This window comes from Brachyhypopomus gauderio, chromosome 10 (genome assembly GCF_052324685.1).
Source record: "Brachyhypopomus gauderio isolate BG-103 chromosome 10, BGAUD_0.2, whole genome shotgun sequence".
NCBI classification, from domain to species: domain Eukaryota; kingdom Metazoa; phylum Chordata; class Actinopteri; order Gymnotiformes; family Hypopomidae; genus Brachyhypopomus; species Brachyhypopomus gauderio.
The window spans coordinates 1,736,166-1,756,408 of NC_135220.1; the positions used below are offsets into that span (position 1 = coordinate 1,736,166).

The window sequence follows — 20,243 nt, forward strand, 5'->3', positions numbered from 1 at the left end:
GGTGACAGGCCATATGTTTTAGCCAATGGAGACGGGTGCTTTTTACAAATTACCGCGTACCCCGGAAGTCAACATCCCACTGTGGTGGTTTTTCTTCTCCCTAAGAAATAATCAACGTTACTTTTACTCAGTGGTGAACTTGAAACTAATACTAAAATCAGAGGATTTGAAGTTAACCGTAATTAGGTACGTATGGGTGTGTTTGCAAAATGATTACTTCAACTTTAGAGCTACATGGATATTGCTGAGATATCGTTGATGGCACGTTGTGGCCAGATTTGCGTTAGTTTGTAATGTCAGCAGCTGCTGGCTGGGCTGGTTAGATAGTTAACTAAGTTAGAGACAGGTGACGTTAACTAGTTAACTAATTTATTTAGCCAGACTGACTATCTACTGTTAAAGAGGCCTGTTAGATATATGTTGATGTTGGTTCATTTGTCGAGAAACAGTGGTAAAGCTAACTGAATCAACTACATAACCAGCTCTAACCGTCTCATTTTTTCTATGTCGTTATATTTGTTAATTGGTTTTATTAGCCATTTCATTTTCTTTTGGAATGTCTTGTGGTTAGCAAGTTGTACGTTTATGCAAATTTTTTATTTATGTTTTTAACAGAAGTCACCAAATGGCGTCTTCATCGAACATGGGTCCTCAGAACAATAAGCAAAAGGAATTTACGGGGTAAATAAAGTTTTGCTCGTGTTTTTCTTTCCTAAAACGCTCCAGAGTTTAGTTTTTCATTCTAGCTATGTCATGAGTAGCTAATAATTTCATTGTCTCATGAATTAATCTCCATGAATCTTACAGGATTTTGAAGAATCAGGAATTAAATAAAATGTCCGAGAGTTCTAGGACTAAACCCCTCACTGTTCAGGCGTCCAAAAGAGGTTCTGAGAATCAGGACCCAAATGAAACCAAACACACAAAAGTAGGAAATAAGATGAAGAGTGTCAGCAGGCTTCCAGTTCTTGTAAAATCCATGCAAACAGTTTCTACCGTCGTCTGTAAAACTCCAATCCATAACATATGGGAAGAGAGGCCACTACTGGTAAGGCAGAGTCTTGATTATATCTACCTAACAACTGTTATCGACCTGCTTAAGATTTTAAAGAAAATAAAGATTTGCCCTGTGTCTTTTAAGCTCTCTAAGCTTTCTCATAGAGACAATAGAACTGAGACATGATGTAATGAGTTGTTACAGCTGCTCAAAAACACAATGGCTGTTTAATGACAGTTAATTGACTAGACTGCTGGTCAGATCTACTTATGTCACACAGATGGGTGGGCGGTGTGACACTTATTTTATCACCAAGCACCAGTAATTCATTGGTGGGACTCCAAGTCAGTAAACTTTAATCCTCCTCACCACAGATGTGCTGAATGGGGAAAGAAATCCAGCAAACTATCCCACATTTGATATTAAACAGTAGCAACACTGCAAATGCAATAAATACAACACTGGACAAGATAATAGTTGGTGGGTAATGGGGTGCTATTTTATTTGTAGTGTATTGAATATGCAATGCACTTGGATGCATTAGTAATAGACTTTCACAGCTTAAAGACTGTAAGAGGAGCAGACAACGTGTATTATTAGATTAGAAACAGTGAAGTTTACCAGGTAAAAAAAAAAGTGTACCAGGTATTGCAATTGTATGCAAGAGCTGAGGTAACAGATCTGTGTGAGTGTGCAAATGTGCATTTGTCAGACCTCTTCAGGACTGTTGGAAGTAACTACCAGTATTCATTGTTGTATAATGCGTCCAGCTGGGCACTTCGTAAGTTTGGTTGAATGGACTTTTTCACCTCCACAGGGTAAGGCTCAGAAGAGAAAGACCAGCACCAAGGCTGTTCCTTTGGGTTTGAGCACTGCAAGCGTGTCTGTTAAGGCAAACCGATCTGGAGCACCTCTGGGCAGTCGTCCTCTGCAGGCACCGTACAAACCACAGAGTGTCCCTCAAAACAGAACCGAGCTTGGCATTGCTGTGCAAAGTGCTGCGTCACTAGACACACGCAAGCATCTCCCAAGCAATACAGCAACTATAAATATCCCATTAGGTCTAGAGCGCCATACAGTTGCAGTGTCAAAAGTTAATAAAGCGCCGTCTGGGACAGTGCTGGCCGAGGGGCTGTTTAATGAACTTGCGTCCTCCGTTCAGAAGGACTTAAGCACACGGCTGGGTGGCATTACACTTACACATTCAGATCTTGCCAATTCTGTTGGAATCAGTAGGAATGAAGACACAGCTGGTTGCCAGATAAAGACCAAAAGCTGCATTCAGACTCCCCTTTCTGCTAAATGCACCAGAACAACAGGTGAGGAGAAAGATGTCAGACTTCTATCTCCCAGACCAAGGGAGGCTTTCGGGTTCCAGTGCTGTGGCCCACACTTCTTGAAGGTTCCGTGCTCTTAACACATTGGATGTAAATACTCCAAATTATCAAGCCATTTAGGAGCTGGATGTTTTGTGCCAACACAAGGAAAACAAAACATGAATCTGTGCAGAACAAAAGGGTGCCAGCACTAGAACTGGATCCCCCCCCCCGATCTGGACCAATGACCTGTAGAACTGGATCCCCCCCCGATCTGGACCAATGACCTGTCTAGTTAGCAACCAAGAAATACTAACGTGTGACACTAAACTAATTTTCCAATTAGAATGACTCCTTAATTCAAGATCTAGTCATAAATTAGTAGTAAGTGGTTCTACAGAGAGGTTCTCTGGATTTTTCCCCAGGTGTGTGTGCTGTCGTGCAGTCTGAAGGAGTGGACAGTTTTTACCTGGTGAGTGCTGTACTAGAATACATAACCAAACATTTTTCCAGAGCGCCGTGTGTGCATGTTGGGGTGTAGCATATAATCAGTATGATCTGAAGCAGAAGCGTCATTCCGGCTGATTTGTCTTAGGACTTGATTAATTTTAATTTGTTCACTGATCTGACGTGTGTTCCTCATAATGGCCAATGAATGGTTACGTACAGCTGCAGTTTATTTTGACAGCTGCGGAAGCGTCGGGGTGAGTGTCGGAGCAATCGGGACCATTACTGTGGTCATTTGAAATGTACAGATAAGTGGGGGAATTGTGTGGGAGTGCAGATCCCAGAGTGACTGCTGAATGTGTTTTAGCCTCAGAGAGTGTCCGTGAAGAAGAAGGCCTGTTCTGGATCTCAGGCTGCGGCAGGTTAGTGTGACTTAAATCAGCTTCCAGTTTCTGATGACAAATGCAGAATATTTTGGGTTTTTTTTTTTTTATAAATACGTTATGAAAAAGCTGTATATTGCTGTATTCCAATTGAAAATATGTAAGGGCTAATATTGGTTTAAATCATACAGCCATCTCAAAAGACCAGAATTTGAAAGTTATTAAGATTATGGCAACATGATTGTGTGTGTTTGTTCTAGAATACGCTGTTCCATTCTCCCCTGATCCGGAAGCCCTGTCCAGTATTTTACTGAATGAGGGTGTTAAAGTTGGTGATCCGGGAGCAACAATGCGGGTATCTGTCTGCCCCTCTGGGCGAGGAACCTCCGTCTACTCTGTAAGTCCATTGGAATATACACACCAGCCATGATAGTCTCAACACACCATTTGGCTATTTGGTATGTGTCATGTGCTCTGCAGCTTGTAGCTTCACTGTAGCAATCCCAAATCTTTGTTAAAAAAAAAAAAAAAGCAAAAGTAAACAGTTACACTATATAAAGTGCATTAACATCTATCAAATTACATTAAATTCTCTCAACCTGAGACAACTGGTTTGTTCACAACAGAAGTAAACTTAACAATAAAACCTCTATTCTTAATTAAATAAATCAAATACCCAGTCTGGTAGACATTCAGGAACTTCAAGTATTTCCTTAAATAATGTTTATATTGCCACCTTGAAAATGCAAATTTTTCTTTGGCTTGCTCCTGACTCGCCATTTCTGCCTCTTCTCCGTTTGTGTTGTGTGTCACTGGTGTGCTTCGGCACGCATGTAAAAACACTGACTCTGATTGGCTACCATAACGCTGCCTTAGCCAATCACTTACTGACTTGTTAAGTTAAACAGGTGTTACACCGAGAACTGTAACCTATCGAGATCTGTTACTCCTCACTAGCCTGGGCAAAGATCCGCTCGGATTACTGTTAGCATATCAATATATAGTAACGTACCACTTTTTAATGACCAGTAATGTAAACGGCATTGTAACGACAGGAAAAGTAATTATATTATCCCGTTTCTGACAAAATGACGCTGTTAATGGCATTATTCACAACACTGCTGGTCACCCACATGATTTAAACGAGTGATTTATCAAACCCAGGACCCCATCACTTGTTTTTGTGCCATAAGAATTGCTCAGATGTCCATTTTTCCTGCTACCATCTACTTTAACTGCCTTGACCTCTGTAAAAATGGGGACCACTGCAATGATCAGTGTCTGCCTTTACTGTTTGTTTTGAGTAGAATGAACATTTTTCTTGTATTCCATAACCATCTAGTTTTTTGTCTCTTTGCTTTAGGCCCAAAGGGTCCCGGTCAGAAATCCGCAGACACACGTAACGGCTGGACCTGTTGGTAAACTCTCAGCTCTTTCTCCATCCTCATAATTATTCACGTTGTGTACTGTAAGTTGAGTACAGAGGTAAAATGGTTGAACATTGACATATTAGCCTGTGTGAAATTCTTTTGTAAATTGAAAGTGGTGACGTCCGTTCTAGGAGATGCTGTTTCATCCTCTCCTACCCCATCAGCGTCACGTAATATTCTGCTGAATGAGGGTATTAAAGTGGGGAGTTCTGTCGGAACAACTCCCCGAGCGTCCGTGTTGCCCTCAGGGAGAGGAGCCTCTGTTTACTCAGTGAGTTCTTAAAAAAAATGTCCAGATGTAGTGTTTTTTAATTTTTTATTTTTTAAAATTTATTTATTTATTTTTCTTTTATGGTTTATAAGATTTGAACAAAGCGGTTTATTCCAAACAGGCTCAAAGAGTACCCATTAAGAAGGCTCAAACAGAAATGACCACAACACTGCCGAGACATAATGGTTTGTTCTCTTTGCTACAGCAGTACCAGTTCAATGGGGGGTGGGGTATTACTGTCGGATGCAGAAAGTATCTTGACTAGAAAGGAAAATGTTGTGTAATATTTGCAGGGTATGTGTTTCTTTGTAGACATTTGTATAAAATATATATACTAATGATTGCTCTAGGGGGCGCTATGCCATTCTCCCCTGACCCAGCAGCCCTGAGTAGTAATCTGCTCAATGAGGGTGTTAAAGTGGAGGGACCTGCAGTAACGCCCCGGGCTTCTGCCTGTCCCTTGGCAAGAGGAACCCCCGTCTACTCTGTGAGTGAACCTGTGAGCTGTTCCCACTCAAATCTCCACCAAGTTTGATTTGGATCATATCGTGCATGCATGGTGGATCGCCTTACAGTGCCCCACTGTCGTTCCATGGTTATAAATGACATTTAAACATGTAACGATGTCTGGTCTAGGCTCAGAGAGTACCAGTGAAGAAACACGGCACAGAAGCCCCAACACTTCCTGGTGAGTGTCCTTTGTTTTATGGTGTCTATTGTCATGCATTTATGACAGTTAACACTTATCCAAGCTTACATATTTATCAGGATGGCAGTGCATTTCCCAGGGAATCAAACCCATGCCATTGGTGCTATTAGCACCATGTTTGCTGTCCCAGTGGATCTAATCCTAAAGAGATTTCGGTGGAGAGAAGGTGGTGTGAAAGACGCTTCAGTCACTCTGCGACTTGTGTGCAGTGTCGTCCACATGTGAATGTGCTTTCTGTTCACCTGAACGCTTTAGAGGTGTCTGGACTAGTAATGTCGCTTAGCGTTTAACAGCATTGCACTAAAGCGTATTTCACCCATTATGTAATGCAGCAGAGCGATTCAGCAGACCTCAGGTTGATGGCTTGTGCGCGGATCTTTTAGTGACTGTTGTGATGTGTCGGGGTGTTCGTGTGGTGCTCCAGTTGTGCAAACGCACGGGTCCTGTCATGCGAAGGATCCTTCAGCGGGGGCGGAAGTGTGCGAGCGGTACTGGCTCGTTGCTGTGCATGGTCGATGCAGAGGGCTTGTAGGTGCAGTGGCTCTAAGTGGGTGAAGCCACAGGCTACACCAGGAGTAGCAGCACAGTAGGGCGTTGTTGTTGTTGTTGTTTACTGTTGTGATCAGCACCTCCTTTCGCGATACAGGTGCCAGCCGGACTCCTGCGAGGAGCCAGACGCAGCAGCGGGTTCCCTACAGCCAGCACAAGTCTGTGGTCAGTAATCAGCGTTGTGGCCACTATGGTTGTCCATGGTGTTCACGAAGCTTCATTTAGTGTGTGGGGGCTGTGTGCTTTTTCAGAGAAGGCTAATCTCCGCACACAAGGCATCCCTGAGCGGTTCTCCCGGGTTACGCTACGCCCAAGCCCCTGCCACGGACGGTTCAGGCCAGCATGAAGTAAGGGGTCGTCCTGGACTTCAACACCATTCAGCTTCATTTACACCGTGAAGGCCAGGAGTATGAAAGTTGCTAACATTCATATGTGTCTGCGCTAGGAGCATGTGGTCCAGAGGTTATTCCAGGAGGAACCAGAGCAGAAGGAGAGCGAGCAGCCGCAGGAAGGGGAAATCGATGCCGTTTCTGGTCAAGCACAGGAGCATCACCGCACTGTAAGAGGCACCATTGATTTTTGATCTTCTGGTTTATTACGTTGTGGCAAATGTTTCTGACCTACTGGCCTTTTGTCTGTGGTTCTGGTTTCTCCCAGATTGAACCTGGCTTGAAGCAGGAAGGTGACATGGAGCCAGATCGCCTCTGCTCTGAAAAGAAAGAGCTCGGTGCCGTTCAGCCCTTTATTCAAGCAGCGCACCGGCAGTCGGTCATCGTGTTCTCATCTGGGCGGAAGCCGCTCAAGCCGGGCCTGGGCCACGCCCCTCCGACCCCTGAGGAACCCTCTGCAGTCCAGACTGGCGGATCACAGGGTACACTAAACCCAGATGCAAATAATCGAATGACGCCCAGTACGTTGTGCAAGACGAAAGGTAAAGAGGGCAGAGTTCACTCACTAGAAAGTAGAACATCTTACTTTAATAGGCTACAAGGGGGAGTTGGACAGGCCTAAATTTTCTTTATTGTTTTCTACATTTTAGGAAAACAATGCATCAAATCAATGAAATGACGTGTGCCTCTGCTATGAGGAACACACACTCATGCTTTGTGCACACTTAACCACCTTTGAGGCAGCCAGCTATAATGCTTTTCCACCAGTCTGTTTATACATGTGTATTATTGTATGTATATGTGTTTTGAAAGTCAGTTCGTGTGGTGTGTTAACTGTGTTTTTGTTTTGGATGATGACGTGACCAGCAGGATATATCAACTTCCTGTCAACTTCTATTTATGTTAAATGTTTTTAATTCCAAAGTGCTACAGCTGACAGTTGTATTTGCTGATTTGCGATCATGTATCCTGTTTTAATGGACAGCATGTCTGTCTCTCTCTGTGTGTCTGACTCGCTCACTCAGCCTCGAGCTCCAGCTTGGCGGTGTGCGCTCTGAGACGGCGTCTCCCGCCCCTGGAGGAGATGTTCCTGGATGAGGAGTGTGCGGCCTACACGTCGAGCAGGGCGGCCAGGCCCACGCAGACGCGCTGCACCAACCCCGTGGCCTCTCTGCTCCTCCTCCACGACTCCACGGTGCGTGGTCCTCTCTCGGCCTTCACGTCCCACGGCAGTACGGCTACGGGTCCCAGTCGGTTTGCCTGAACTGCTCTCCTCTCTCTTCCCCTCCACAGCGCTTCGTGCCTATTGGTGTAAGATCTTCGAACCTTAGCCCGGTGTCCTGCCTCTCCTGACCAATCAGAGCCTGAAGAATGAACACGCATATGCAAATGTTGGTGACGTTTGGTAGTTCCGCTCGGCTTTGTACAATCCAACCTGGACTGGCAAGTGTCCCCATGTTTCCCTGTACCACACCATCCTCTGCTATCAAACGAGTAGCTTTAGCCCTGTCGCTACGGTTGGCTACTTTTTGTATTCAGTAGTTGAGCATTTTGGATCTCTTCATCAACTGAGAAACAGCACTTCTCAAGCCAATCTGAGGGTGATGCCGTTCTACAGCTGTGGATTGATGGCTGACTCAGGGTGGTGGGCTACGTAGTTTTTGTTTGTTTTGCTTTTGTACTATGTTCAATAATGACCTGTACTAGACAGTATTATTAGTGGACCTGTTCATGTGTTATTTCCCCTGTGCGAATTTGGTTTACAAATATCCCAGGGATATTAACACTTTAACTGCACATGGGTTGTGGTGTTTATTCCATGCTCTGTTTTTAAAGTGACACTAAGAAAAAACACCACCAAGACTGGCGACCCTAGACTGCTTCTGATCACTGACTCGGCTGTGTGACTCCTCCCCCTCCATCATGCGTGTACATGTGGAATAAGGTGGAGGCGTCGCCACTTCGTTATAAAGTTCAAATGTATCTTGATCAATCGCTATAATTATATTGTCTATATTTAATAATAAATGTACATCACAGATGGTCTCTTGTCTTGTCCTTTTTTGCTTGTTTGTTAATCGAGTCAAGTGTGACTAACCACCGTCACTGTCTCTGATTTACCGGCACGTGCAATGGACAAACCCTCTTTCACTTCATTTATTTGATCCAATAATGATTCTGCTGATTGTGATTAGATGATGAAAATGAATCATTTTAAACAGCATCTGTTTTTAAGCATTTCCATAACCATTTTCCTTCAATGTGCACGGTTTGATCTTTTACTCACCTGACCAAGAGTTGATCACACACCTTTAAGTCCTCTGATTAGACTTTAATTGTACGAATGTATTCAGAGTGGAGGAGTGTTAACAGTAGAAGCTGAGGTGGTGACATTTAGCTTACAGTATATTTAGTCCCGTGTGGAGGTGGGTGGGGGTGTTGGTCTGGGGTAAAGGGGGCGGGACGTGGTAGGTGGACCTATAAAGGCCCTGTGCCGCCCCCCCCCCCCCCCTGCTCTCAGAGACCTCTAACAGGAACACAACCATCCTGCACTTGCTTCTCCCCTCATTTTCACCACTTGGTTCCCTGGAGCAACTCCCATCATGTCCCAGGCACCTGCTTCAGGTGTGGACCCCACCAAGATGGGCGTCGGCCGGGCCATCGCTGTGCTGACCTCAGGAGGCGACGCCCAAGGTATGCAGATGCATCTGAATGGTCGTAGTTGCACGACTCTTGGTCAAACGCAGGGTTTCTATTGGTCCCTTTGAGCTGCTAGGAGCGTAGTGGTCTTTGAAGGGCATTTACATGAAGGCCAGAAGAGTGCGGTGAAGTCTGATGACCCCTGTGCTGTCGGAAGGGTCAGGATGCTCTGAGTGGGTGCACCATCAGATCCATCAACCACGGGGTTTCAGCTGTGGTCACTTTGCATTTTTTGTGAGTTTATGAAACTCGTGCCGTCCCACTCTTTGTGCAGTGTTTCATGTAGTGTTTAAAGTACTTATGAAGGAGAATTCTTCATATAATCTTCACATATTCAATTTATTAATGTTTATGCTTGCATGGAAGCCATCAGTAAATTAGATTGTGAAACAGTCCAGTATAAAATAATGTATCGGCCAATGTTTAAAATATACTATTCTACTTTGTACTTTTTTGTGGTTAACATTATATATATATATATATATATATATATATATATATATATATATATATATATATATATATTAAAACATGCACATGGTGTGATCAGCAGTTGTTCCTAGTTCATAACTTTCATATTCATTTTCATATAACCTTTAGCTTCAGCTTCTCTTGTCCTGCTCCCTGGTCCCTCTGTAATTTGGAGCTTAATTTAGCACCAGTGACCTTTTGCAGGAGTGGCACAAAGTTGTAGATAGGAACATCGGCCACACAGCTGTTGGCTTCTGAAATTAGAGACAGCGCATTGACTTGAGCACAACAAGAGGCCAGAGCATCCTGGCCTTTGCAGAAGAGTCCTCCAAAGACACGGGAGATGGATTACCTGATCTCATGACTGCTCCACAAATGTTCTATTCCCCTCATTATACATAAGGGTGCTTGATTAAATACTGGCCCATGCATATCTCCACAATTGATCACATGACTCCCTGACTAAATTTAAAATGTATATGACAGTCATGTGCATATATACATAAATATAGAAAATGCATAAAAATATGAGTGGCTAGTTTATCCTCATACAGCAACATGGCTTGCTTGCATAGCCAATGAGGGACTATTGTCAAAAAAACAAAAACATCCTCTCTGGATATATATATACAGGGAGTAACTGCAAAGTACTGTAATAATGTAGAAACATGATATTTCATAAAGTGGTCTCAAAGGTTGAACGAGTGAATGATTCGTATAGCACCTTTCAAAATACTCACGGTCGCTTTACAATTTTAACACAGGTATAAGTCAAACGACCAATCACACACTGCATACTCTACTAGAATCCACAAGCCCCCTGGGGGACTGAACTGGGTACAGAAAGGGGACAGAGGACAGACCCTATTGACAGAGCACCATCCACCACTGGGCATACGAGCACACACATTCATGCACAGACACTCAGAGAGCAGTATTTTTAATTGGACATGAAGAGTCATACACACACACACACTGCCAATAAACCTGACCTTCATGCTCCCACATGACTGTGGGAAGAAACCAGAGACCCCAGAGGAAACCCACAGAGACAACATGGAAACTCCACTCAGACAGAGACTTGAACCCAAGACCCCAGTGCTGAGAGGCAAACAAACTAACCACCAAGCCACCATGTTGCCATACTGTGGTCTGCTCTCAGATTCAACAGCCATTAAGTATTTTTGTGTGTTGTCTACATCTCCCATTCATTTTCCCAGTATCGTTCTGTTTCCAGATCTGCTGTATCTGTCCTTGTGCTATTGCTCTGCCCCTGGGAGCACTTTAGATGGTTCATGGGAGAACATGCTGTTTATCTTCCTGGCTTCTACTTATGTTGTGTTCCTCTTCAGGTGGCTAGTCAGCACTGTTAATCAAGGCTTTAGTTCTGATAGTTCTGATAGAGTATAACTACTCTCTGTGCCACCCTCAACTTGTCCTCCAACCTTTGCTATGACTAGTACCCATCTTAACCATGATGTTCAGTCTCTGGTTCCCTGGGTCTTGGTTCCCAATGTCGGGGTTTGGAGGTGATGAAGATATACCTCTCTTCCTGGTTTCCCCTCATTGAGGATGAGGTATTCCCCTCATAACTCATCAGTCTTTCATCATGAGAGCAGTTGCTGGTTACAGATGTTGTAACAGTATACAGTGTTAGTCTAGATGGGGTCTGAAGCATCAGTTGGTCCCACATTCTCTGCATATACCCACATATATTACACAAATCCTTAGGCACCTACAGGGATGTGTGTGTATGTGTGCTGGTGTATAAGGATAGGTGTTGTCTTGTATAAGATCTAGTGGCATCCGTGTAAGGGTGAGTATTTTCTCTGGTCCCACACCTTCTGTCTGTTTCAGGAATGAATGCTGCGGTGAGAGCCACTGTCAGAGTAGGACTGTACACCGGAGCCAAAGTCTTCTTCATTCATGAGGTGTTAATCTGTGTGTTCATTTAGATAACAGCGGTGGGATTTACGAATTAAGAGACCGCCCCAGCATTCCAAACGGCTGCTGTAGAATTGTTTAGGATTATTACCTGTGCTGTGATCTTTTCCCTGATGTTGTTTTGTGGTGTTGCAGGGATACCAGGGCCTGGTGGACGGAGGTGATAACATTCGCCAGGCCACCTGGGAGAGTGTGTCAATGATGCTCCAGCTTGTGAGTACATCTGAAACAACCGAAAACTTGAACCTTTTCGGTTTGTGTTCAGTTTAAAGGCGTTCTTCACTTTCTTGGGATTTTTGGTAGGGGGGCACTGTTATTGGCAGCGCCCGCTGTAAGGACTTCCAGACCAAGGAAGGTCGAATGAAGGCTGCCCATAACTTGGTCAAACTTGGCATTACCAACCTCTGCGTGATTGGCGGAGATGGCAGTCTGACCGGTGCTAATCAGTTCCGCACCGAGTGGAGTGAATTGCTGATGAACCTGGTCAGCAAAGGTGAGCCTCCACTCACCACCCCTACTGGAAGGTCACAAGGTCAAAATAGTGTATTTAACAACATATACAGTGTGCGTATCCGTGTGAGTTGGCATCATATACTAGCTGCACCTGATTTTTCATTATGTGAAGTCTTTGCACGATGCAATATACTATATTCCCTTCAGGTAAGATCACTGCAGAACAAGCGAAGAACTCGTCTCACCTGAACATTGTGGGAATGGTGGGCTCCATCGACAACGACTTCTGTGGGACGGACATGACCATCGGCACAGACTCCGCCCTCCACCGCATTATGGAGGTGGTCGACAGCATCACCACCACAGCCCAGAGGTGAGCGGGTTCACACAGAGTTATGACACTTTTGTCTTCTGGATCTCCTGCTTTCTGAGCATATGTTTGCCTCACTGTGACCCTTGACCTTTGGTTTCGTTGGCAGCCACCAGCGAGCCTTCATTCTGGAAGTCATGGGAAGGCATTGTGGGTAAGCAGGCAGGTCCTCACTAATCGTCACTGGTAATCACAGGGGCTCCAGGATATGGCATAAGACATTTTTTTTTGTTGACTTTAATAAATGTCTATATAAATTTGTGTGTGTGTGTGTGTGTGTGTGTGTGTGTGTGTGTGTGTGTGTGTGTGTGTGTGTGTGTGTGTGTGTGTCTCAGTTACCTGGCCTTGGTTACTGCTTTGGCATGTGGTGCTGACTGGGTGTTTATTCCTGAGATGCCTCCAGATGACGGCTGGGAGGAGCACCTGTGCAGGAGACTGATGGAGGTGAGCTCATCTAGAGTGATGGAGGTGTTGGTGGTGCAGCTACTCTGAATGTTAGAGCAGCATTATTACCCACAGCTCAAACTAGCAGGTGCTGCTATGCCGCTATGTCAGAATATAGTAAACAGAATATTCACTAAACCGTAGATGCAAAAACACACAAGTTTTTCAACATGCTGCAATCAGATTATTGATATCATTGTGAAATAAACAACATGTTTATTTGATATTATGAGTTTTTCATAGGAAACAAAATATCAGGAATTGTCAAGAAATATTTAACTAATTGCCAAATTCAACTATTTTAATCAGTATTCAGTTTGATCCACATATTTTGAACATAACCTTCCAAACCCTGTCAATGTTCCAAAGATGTGAAATATATGATATTCCAACCTGAAATGATCATGGATTGCTGTGTTACACATCATTCCTCTTTCAGACCAGAAATAGAGGCTCTCGTCTCAATGTGATCATTGTGGCTGAGGGAGCTATGGCACGGAATGGCAAACCCATCACCTGCGATCAGATCAAAGAGGTGATGCTTTAATCACCAGATCACCACCTTCTCATGTCTTCATCACAGGTACAATAACAAAAACATGTTTTGAATCTCCCATTTAGTTAGTGAGTAAGAAAGTGGGCTATGACACACGCTCCACTATCCTGGGACACGTGCAACGTGGTGGAACTCCTTCTGCCTTCGACAGGATACTGGTGGGTCTCTCTCTCTCTCTCTCTCTCTCTCTCTCTTTCTCTCTCTCTGTCTCACTCTCATCATCTCTCTCTCACTGCCTGTGCTTTTCTCTGTCTCAGTCTCACTATCACTATCACTCTCTCTCTCTCTCTCTCTCTCTCTCTCTCCTCGTCTTATAGACCTCCCCAAACTTTACACTTTCTATGTGGTATTGTAATCCTAGTTTAGTCTTTAATGACAATGTTTTGCCTGTGCACGTTTATGTGTGTGTGTGTGTGTGTGTGTGTGTGTGTCCACTACGTAACAGGGCAGCAGGATGGGTGTGGAGGCAGTGATGGCTCTGATGGAGGCCACACCTGACACCCCAGCCTGTGTGGTCAGCTTGTCTGGGAACCAGGCTGTCAGGCTGCCCCTCATGGAGTGTGTGCAAGTGGTACGTCCCTGTCTGTGCTGCAGCACCCCCCGCAGGCCGTGTAGGGGACATACTTTACAATCCTTGTCTTCTCTTCTATAGACAAAGGATGTAACTGTTGCTATGAAAGAAGGCAGATATGACGATGCTGTGAAACTCAGAGGAAGGCATGTGTCCAAATTCACTTCATTCCATTGTCTTCAGATATGCTGTTTGTGGTTGGGTCTTTCATGTTTGTCTAGTTTGGTGTTACGTATTTCATGTTTTACATATTGATGTGGACTCATCTTCTGTTTGTTTTTAAATTTTCTGCAGTATCTTAAGTGGTTGGTTTAATAAATAAAATTTTGCTTAATTTTAGGCAAAAGCATATCCAGTGTTCAAAGCAACACTCTTTTGTCTTTATCGTACACAACTGTCTCTCTGTCCAGGAGCTTCGAGAACAACTGGAACACGTACAAACTGCTGGCCCACGTGCATGTCCCGGAGACCAAAGTATTCAACACTAGCATTCAGTGCTTTTTAACACCAGCTCAATCAAGTCCTCACACACTACAGCTTATGCCATGTGAACTTGAAATGTACTCACTCCAGTGCGCTCTCTCTCTCTCTCTCTCTCTCTCTCTCTCCCTCCTTATGTAGAGTAACATCAACGTGGCCGTTCTAAATGTCGGAGCTCCCTGTTCGGGCATGAACGCAGCAGTGCGAGCTGCAGTGAGGATCGGCATCACACAGGGCCATAACATGCTGGCGGTGCATGATGGCTTCGAGGGTTTGGCCCAGGGAAAGGTGAGTGGCGCGCTGGGCCCTGCGAGACGCAGACGAACGCTGCTCCATCACTGCGTCAGGAACGCCATTGGCCAGTGTCTGATAGTACCGACGGGTCTGATCCCTTCCTCAGATTGAGCAGCACACTTGGACCAGTGTTGGAGGCTGGACAGGAAAGGGGGGATCAATTTTAGGCACAAAAAGGTATAGTTCACTCACCTGTTATGTCTGATTACTAATTTTGATACACCCCAGGTACAGTTCCCTCATCTGTTATGTCTGATTACTAACTCTGATACACTCCAGGTACAGTTCCCTCACCTGTTATGTCTGATTACTAACTCTGATACACCCCAGGTACAGTTCCCTCATCTGTTATGTCTGATTACTAACTCTGTTACACTCCAGGTACAGTTCCCTCACCTGTTATGTCTGATTACTAACTCTGATACACTCCAGGTACAGTTCCCTCATCCTGATACAAACACTGAGTCACACGTTTGGTCTTGCAGAGACCTCTGACCTCTTTGCTTTCTCGACAGAGTCCTTCCAGCAAAACACCTTGAGGAAATCAGCCTGAATATCGCCAAGTACAACATTCATGGTCTGGTCATTATAGGAGGTTTTGAGGTATACAAAAATGAGTCATTATACGTGCCCACGTACCCCATGTATGTTGGAGGGCTCAAAGGGGTTTTCCCCCCTTTCTCTTGACACAGGCGTTCTCAGGTGGTCTGGAGCTGGTGCAGGGTAGAGAGAGGTACGAGGAGTTGTGCATCCCCATGGTAATCATACCTGCTACTGTGTCTAATAACGTCCCCGGATCAGACTTCAGCATCGGCACCGACACCGCCCTGAACACCATCACCATGGTCAGAGCTGTAGCTTAAAACACACCACAGTCGATGAGGTTTTCTGTATTTCTACTTAGTCTTAGCTCTGTGCTTGCGCGCGTGTGCAGACCTGTGACAGGATCAAGCAGTCCGCTGCTGGCACTAAACGTCGGGTGTTCATCATCGAAACTATGGGAGGCTACTGTGGTTACCTGGCCACCATGTCAGGCCTGGCGGCAGGTGCAGACGCAGCCTACATCTTTGAGGAGAAATTCAACATCCGGGATCTGGAGGTGAACATGTGAAACACAAACTATATACAGGATTGTATGGACCGAAACACTATATGACTGTACAACCTTAAATGTGTAGATGTTTAAGTTATATATATATATATATATATATATATATATATATATATATATATATATATATATATATATATATATATATATATATATATATATCACAATTGACAAAATATGGCACATTTACATTTATTTAACACTTTTCTTCTTTCCTACAATCAGACAAATGTAGAACATATTGTAGCAAAGATGAAGACCACAGTTAAGAGAGGTCTAATTCTCAGGTAGGCAAGAACCAAAATAACACACACAGATCTTGTTTCATAAATGAAATGTGCTTGAATATAGGCCAGTCTTCAAGAGTTTGATTCAGTCATTAAACCTTCAAACACTCAGAATCACAGACTACATTTCTAGTCTTTCACTTCAGTGTGCTTTCTGTCTCTTTTTGTAGAAATGAGAACTCTAATTCCAACTACACCACAGACTTCATCTTCAACTTGTACTCAGAGGAGGGGAAAGGAATCTTTGACTGCCGTAAGAATGTTCTGGGACACATGCAGCAGGTGACGAAGAACCCACATCAGTGTTTTATCATGGTTTCACAGACGCTTTATGAAGATTTATTTAAATGCAATTACACATTTTGCTTTGCTTGTGTTGCTTTTTTGTTTTCTTTTTTTTTTTTGCTTTAGGGTGGAACTCCAACTCCATTTGACAGAAACTTTGCAACTAAGATGGGGGCTAAATCTGTTATCTGGCTAACTGAGAAGTTGAAACAATGCTACAGACAAGGTGAGAGTCACATTTTGGTGCTTATGACCTGTGAGGATTGGAAACATCCATATAATAGAAATGTATTTTTTACAACAGAAATGTAACACAATTTAAAGGCAAATGTACCACAATAATTTAGAATATTTTAATAATATACATTCAACACAGAATGTACCAGAATTTTGTGAGAGGTTTGATGGATACGCTGCAGTTCCTGTGGAGGCTGATGAACTGGTTCCCTCAGTGTGTTCCTGTAGCTCACCTTCTACTGCAACCTCAAGGTCATGGGTTCAATTCCCAGGGGCATCCATACTTTCATACTGATAAATATGGAAGCTCTGGATGAGACCATATACTGAATGAATGAATCAGGTTATTTGTTATATGCATATTTGTAGCAGGCAGAAAGGTGAAATGAAATTCAGCAAGTCCTAAGATTCAAGAAGAACCTACACATGATACACATATTAGGTGTGCACTCAAGGCTACATACACACACACACACAGCGGAGTGTGTGCAGATGTGCACAGGAGCTGGAGGGTGTGGTCACAGACCCTCTGACCTTACCAAATAGTCAGAGGGAGACTGTGGTATTGAAGTATGAACTGTAGCCAGTGAGCGACAGTTTCACATGGTTCCATATAAGAGATCACATGATGTGCGGATGTGTTTGACCGGAGGACGCCACGCCCAGCTCTGCAGAGTGGCGGGCAGCACTGCAGACCGTGATGTGGAAGCAGGAGGCGCACAAGCAGGATACAGGTGTGAGGATCTTTTACTGAAGCCCATGGGGAATCGGCAGTGAGGCCCAAACAAAGGGAATAGGAGACCAAAAAAAAAGAAAAAAGAAAAAACAACAGACACAAAGGAATTCGTAGATACTGAGGCTAATGAGGCAGGGAACCACGAACAATGGTAAGAGCAAACAATGTGATGAGGGGTAAACGTATGGTGTCAGATATGCATACATATGGCTACAGCCAAAGACCAGGGATCTATATACTGGGGAAATTGACCAAGGAACACCTGGGGATAGTTAGCAGGATGTGCTACGGACAACACAAGAGGGGCAAAGAATCATAACAAAAGCACATGGCATATGAGACATGTGGAAAGAGGGGGGATTAAACTAAAGCAGCCATGGTGGAACATTGTGCCACATGCTTTCAGTGTGCAACAGATGGATCTGTCAACCCACAGTTTCTGGTTACAACAAACCCGCTCCCTTGGGAATGACATCATCAGTGAGCTTAAGAATAAAACACAGCTCCATGTCTACAAACTCACTGTTTACAGAACTGGACTGAAACTCCTCCCAGTGGAGGTCACTCATGGCATCCTGCAGCGTGGCTTCTGATTGTGTATCTAAGAGTCTGGCCTCAAAATACATGTTTATATGTTTATAATCTGGTATGAGACAAAGAGCATCATGACTGGATTTACTGAAGGCAGTAGTCTTTCTTCTCTTCCTGAATGAATACAGCACTGGTCAAGGGTTGTTTAACCCCTGGTGTGGCATGTGACATGCTGGTCTGTAGGAAGAAAAGTGATTAGTCTGGTCCAACACTAGAGGGATAAGCAGGAACCTTTGCTGAAATTAAAGGATACCGAAGTTTCTCACGCCTCACGTATATATAAGATATCAATGATATATATAATAGGAAATGAACATATCTGTGTTATGAGTTCTGTCACAACATCTGTGCAGGACGCATTTTCGCCAACACTCCAGACTCGGCATGTGTTCTGGGCATGAGGAAGAGAGGACTAGTGTTTCAGCCCCTGGCTGAGCTGAAAGAAGAGACAGATTTTGAGTGAGAATTTGCATTTCTATATTAAACAAAACCTTGTCTTTAATATAGAGACCCTGAACCACTACAGTACATTCTATTGTTCTCTTCCATCCTTCTCTCTCTCCCTCTCTCCCTCTATATCGCTCTCCCTCCTTCTCTCCCTTCTTTAGACACCGTATCCCAAAAACCCAGTGGTGGTTGAAATTGAGGCCCATTATGAAGATTCTGGCCAAGTACAAGATTAACCTGGACACCTCAGAGTCTGCTCTGATGGAGCATGTCATCGACAAGAGGGGATCTGTCACTCCAATGAAATAAAGACTGAGATAAAAGAAGGACTTGTATGGAAATCAGGCCATATGTTCTGCTCTTCCACACTACTGTGCCTTTAGCCTTTTCATCACTTGCTGTGACATCTCCTTTTCTTTTGTTGAATGTCCCATTTTGTGCATATACTCATAGTACTTGTGTTGCCAACATTTACAAAACATCAATTAAAGTTGACTTGTTCCTTAAACATGAGTCTGTTTGCTTTTTAGGACAGTCCAGAATCAGAATGATTGCCACAAGCTAACCCTCACCTTCATGCCAACAGCTCTCTTCAAAGCTCTTCTCAAAGTCAGCAAACGTTGCGACATTGAGTCAGGAGGACTCTGTGGCCCTGCCAACCACAAGCCAGTAAACTCAGTGCACCATACAAGACAGGGCCTGTCTTACTGTGCCACATTGAACAAGTGAACAGGTTGGGTGGAATAAAGGCATTGTTCATAGTGCAGCAAATTTCTTGTGGTTTTGTAGATGGCTGACACCCATCTCAAACAAGGGGTGCTGAATGAAAGTGGGTAATGAATGAAGACTGTGTGACAAGGGCAAACCGGATGACCCACCAACTGATGCGAGGGCCCAAATGCAAAGTTGCTCTTAAGTAGATAGGAGGACAGGTGTGGCCCATCTGTGACTCCTTTTGGAGGGCTGAATGTGGCATAACAGTTGGCCAATGCCTGGGCTGGACCCCTGCAGAAGCTTTATAAAGCTGAGAAAACAACCTGATGACCCAGTTTCTGATTATTTTTCTTAGTCTTTCATGGAAATGAAAAGATCCATAATTGTAGTTCAAGTCAGTGCCCTCGGTAGTCTTCACTGCATCAAAAGTCTGAGGGACAGAAAAAAAGATAATAAGTCTATGAATAATGATTATGCACAGCCAAGTGAAATGAAGGTCATAAATCAATCCTTGATTTTGTCTGTACAAATAAGTTGTCACAGTTGTTGTAAGCCATCGAATCAGTGTTTGTTTACTTGTTAAAACACAACGTGATGAACAAATAACCCTCTAGGGTTCATATTCTTTGTTGTGGTAATTATTAATAAATAGTTTTCTGCATATCCTATAACCTAGTATTTTAATTACTGCAGAATTATATGATGCCTTTTCAGAACCAATGCTGTGGTAGATCCCACAGTTGGTGAACCTGTCTGTTGGGTTTTAGCATTCAGCTCCACTGGAAGAATGTAGAAATAACACTCAAAATCAGCAAAGCAGAAAAAGCAGAAAATCCTGATGAAAGCAAAAGTTGAAATACCAAAGTAGAACGCAAAACGTTGGTTCGGATATTTCATTACAATGAAATCTGCATCTAATTTCACCCTGATGATAGCGTATACCGTTAATCGTTTTTCTTTTAACGTTTTGAGGTCACGCTACGTCTGGAACTTTTATTTTAGGGAACGTTATTAGACGCCATGTTTGTTTAAAACAACAGTTAAACCGGAAGTTAAAAACA

The 20,243-nt window shown here is 43.8% G+C and overlaps 2 protein-coding genes and 1 long non-coding RNA gene across 4 annotated transcripts; 2 read left to right on the forward strand and 1 right to left on the reverse strand.

The window, feature by feature from the left end:
- Positions 1–66: 66 nt before the first annotated feature.
- On the forward strand, positions 67–8,534 carry troap (trophinin associated protein). Of its 2 annotated transcripts, none has more exons than XM_077018562.1 (18): positions 67–186; positions 616–681; positions 808–1,048; positions 1,815–2,316; positions 2,739–2,785; positions 3,128–3,182; positions 3,404–3,540; positions 4,507–4,561; positions 4,705–4,844; positions 4,966–5,029; positions 5,195–5,331; positions 5,481–5,532; positions 6,200–6,267; positions 6,354–6,449; positions 6,548–6,661; positions 6,760–7,033; positions 7,517–7,686; positions 7,785–8,534. In XM_077018562.1, exons 2-18 carry the CDS (start codon positions 626–628, stop codon positions 7,842–7,844), a joined length of 2,268 nt encoding a protein of 755 aa, XP_076874677.1. In that variant the 5' UTR covers positions 67–186; positions 616–625; the 3' UTR covers positions 7,845–8,534. The 2 variants fall into 2 exon arrangements, with proteins under 2 accessions (XP_076874677.1, XP_076874678.1); XM_077018563.1 differs by having other exon boundaries at positions 6,760–6,973.
- Positions 8,535–9,013: 479 nt separating this feature from the next.
- On the forward strand, positions 9,014–18,976 carry pfkma (phosphofructokinase, muscle a). Its single transcript, XM_077018561.1, has 22 exons — positions 9,014–9,185; positions 11,520–11,593; positions 11,742–11,819; positions 11,910–12,099; positions 12,267–12,432; positions 12,539–12,583; positions 12,765–12,873; positions 13,313–13,408; positions 13,495–13,587; positions 13,875–14,000; positions 14,082–14,146; positions 14,411–14,474; positions 14,622–14,768; positions 14,881–14,951; positions 15,290–15,377; positions 15,467–15,619; positions 15,709–15,873; positions 16,111–16,172; positions 16,343–16,454; positions 16,584–16,683; positions 18,375–18,480; positions 18,630–18,976. The coding sequence occupies exons 1-22, from the start codon at positions 9,095–9,097 to the stop codon at positions 18,775–18,777; spliced, it is 2,349 nt and encodes a 782-aa protein (XP_076874676.1). The 5' UTR covers positions 9,014–9,094; the 3' UTR covers positions 18,778–18,976.
- LOC143525072 (uncharacterized) lies at positions 16,678–20,191 on the reverse strand. Its single transcript, XR_013133559.1, has 3 exons — positions 20,043–20,191; positions 18,110–19,612; positions 16,678–16,985 (listed from the first exon to the last, which is right to left on the reverse strand). It is a non-coding gene; the product is annotated as an uncharacterized LOC143525072 (long non-coding RNA).
- Positions 20,192–20,243: the final 52 nt, after the last annotated feature.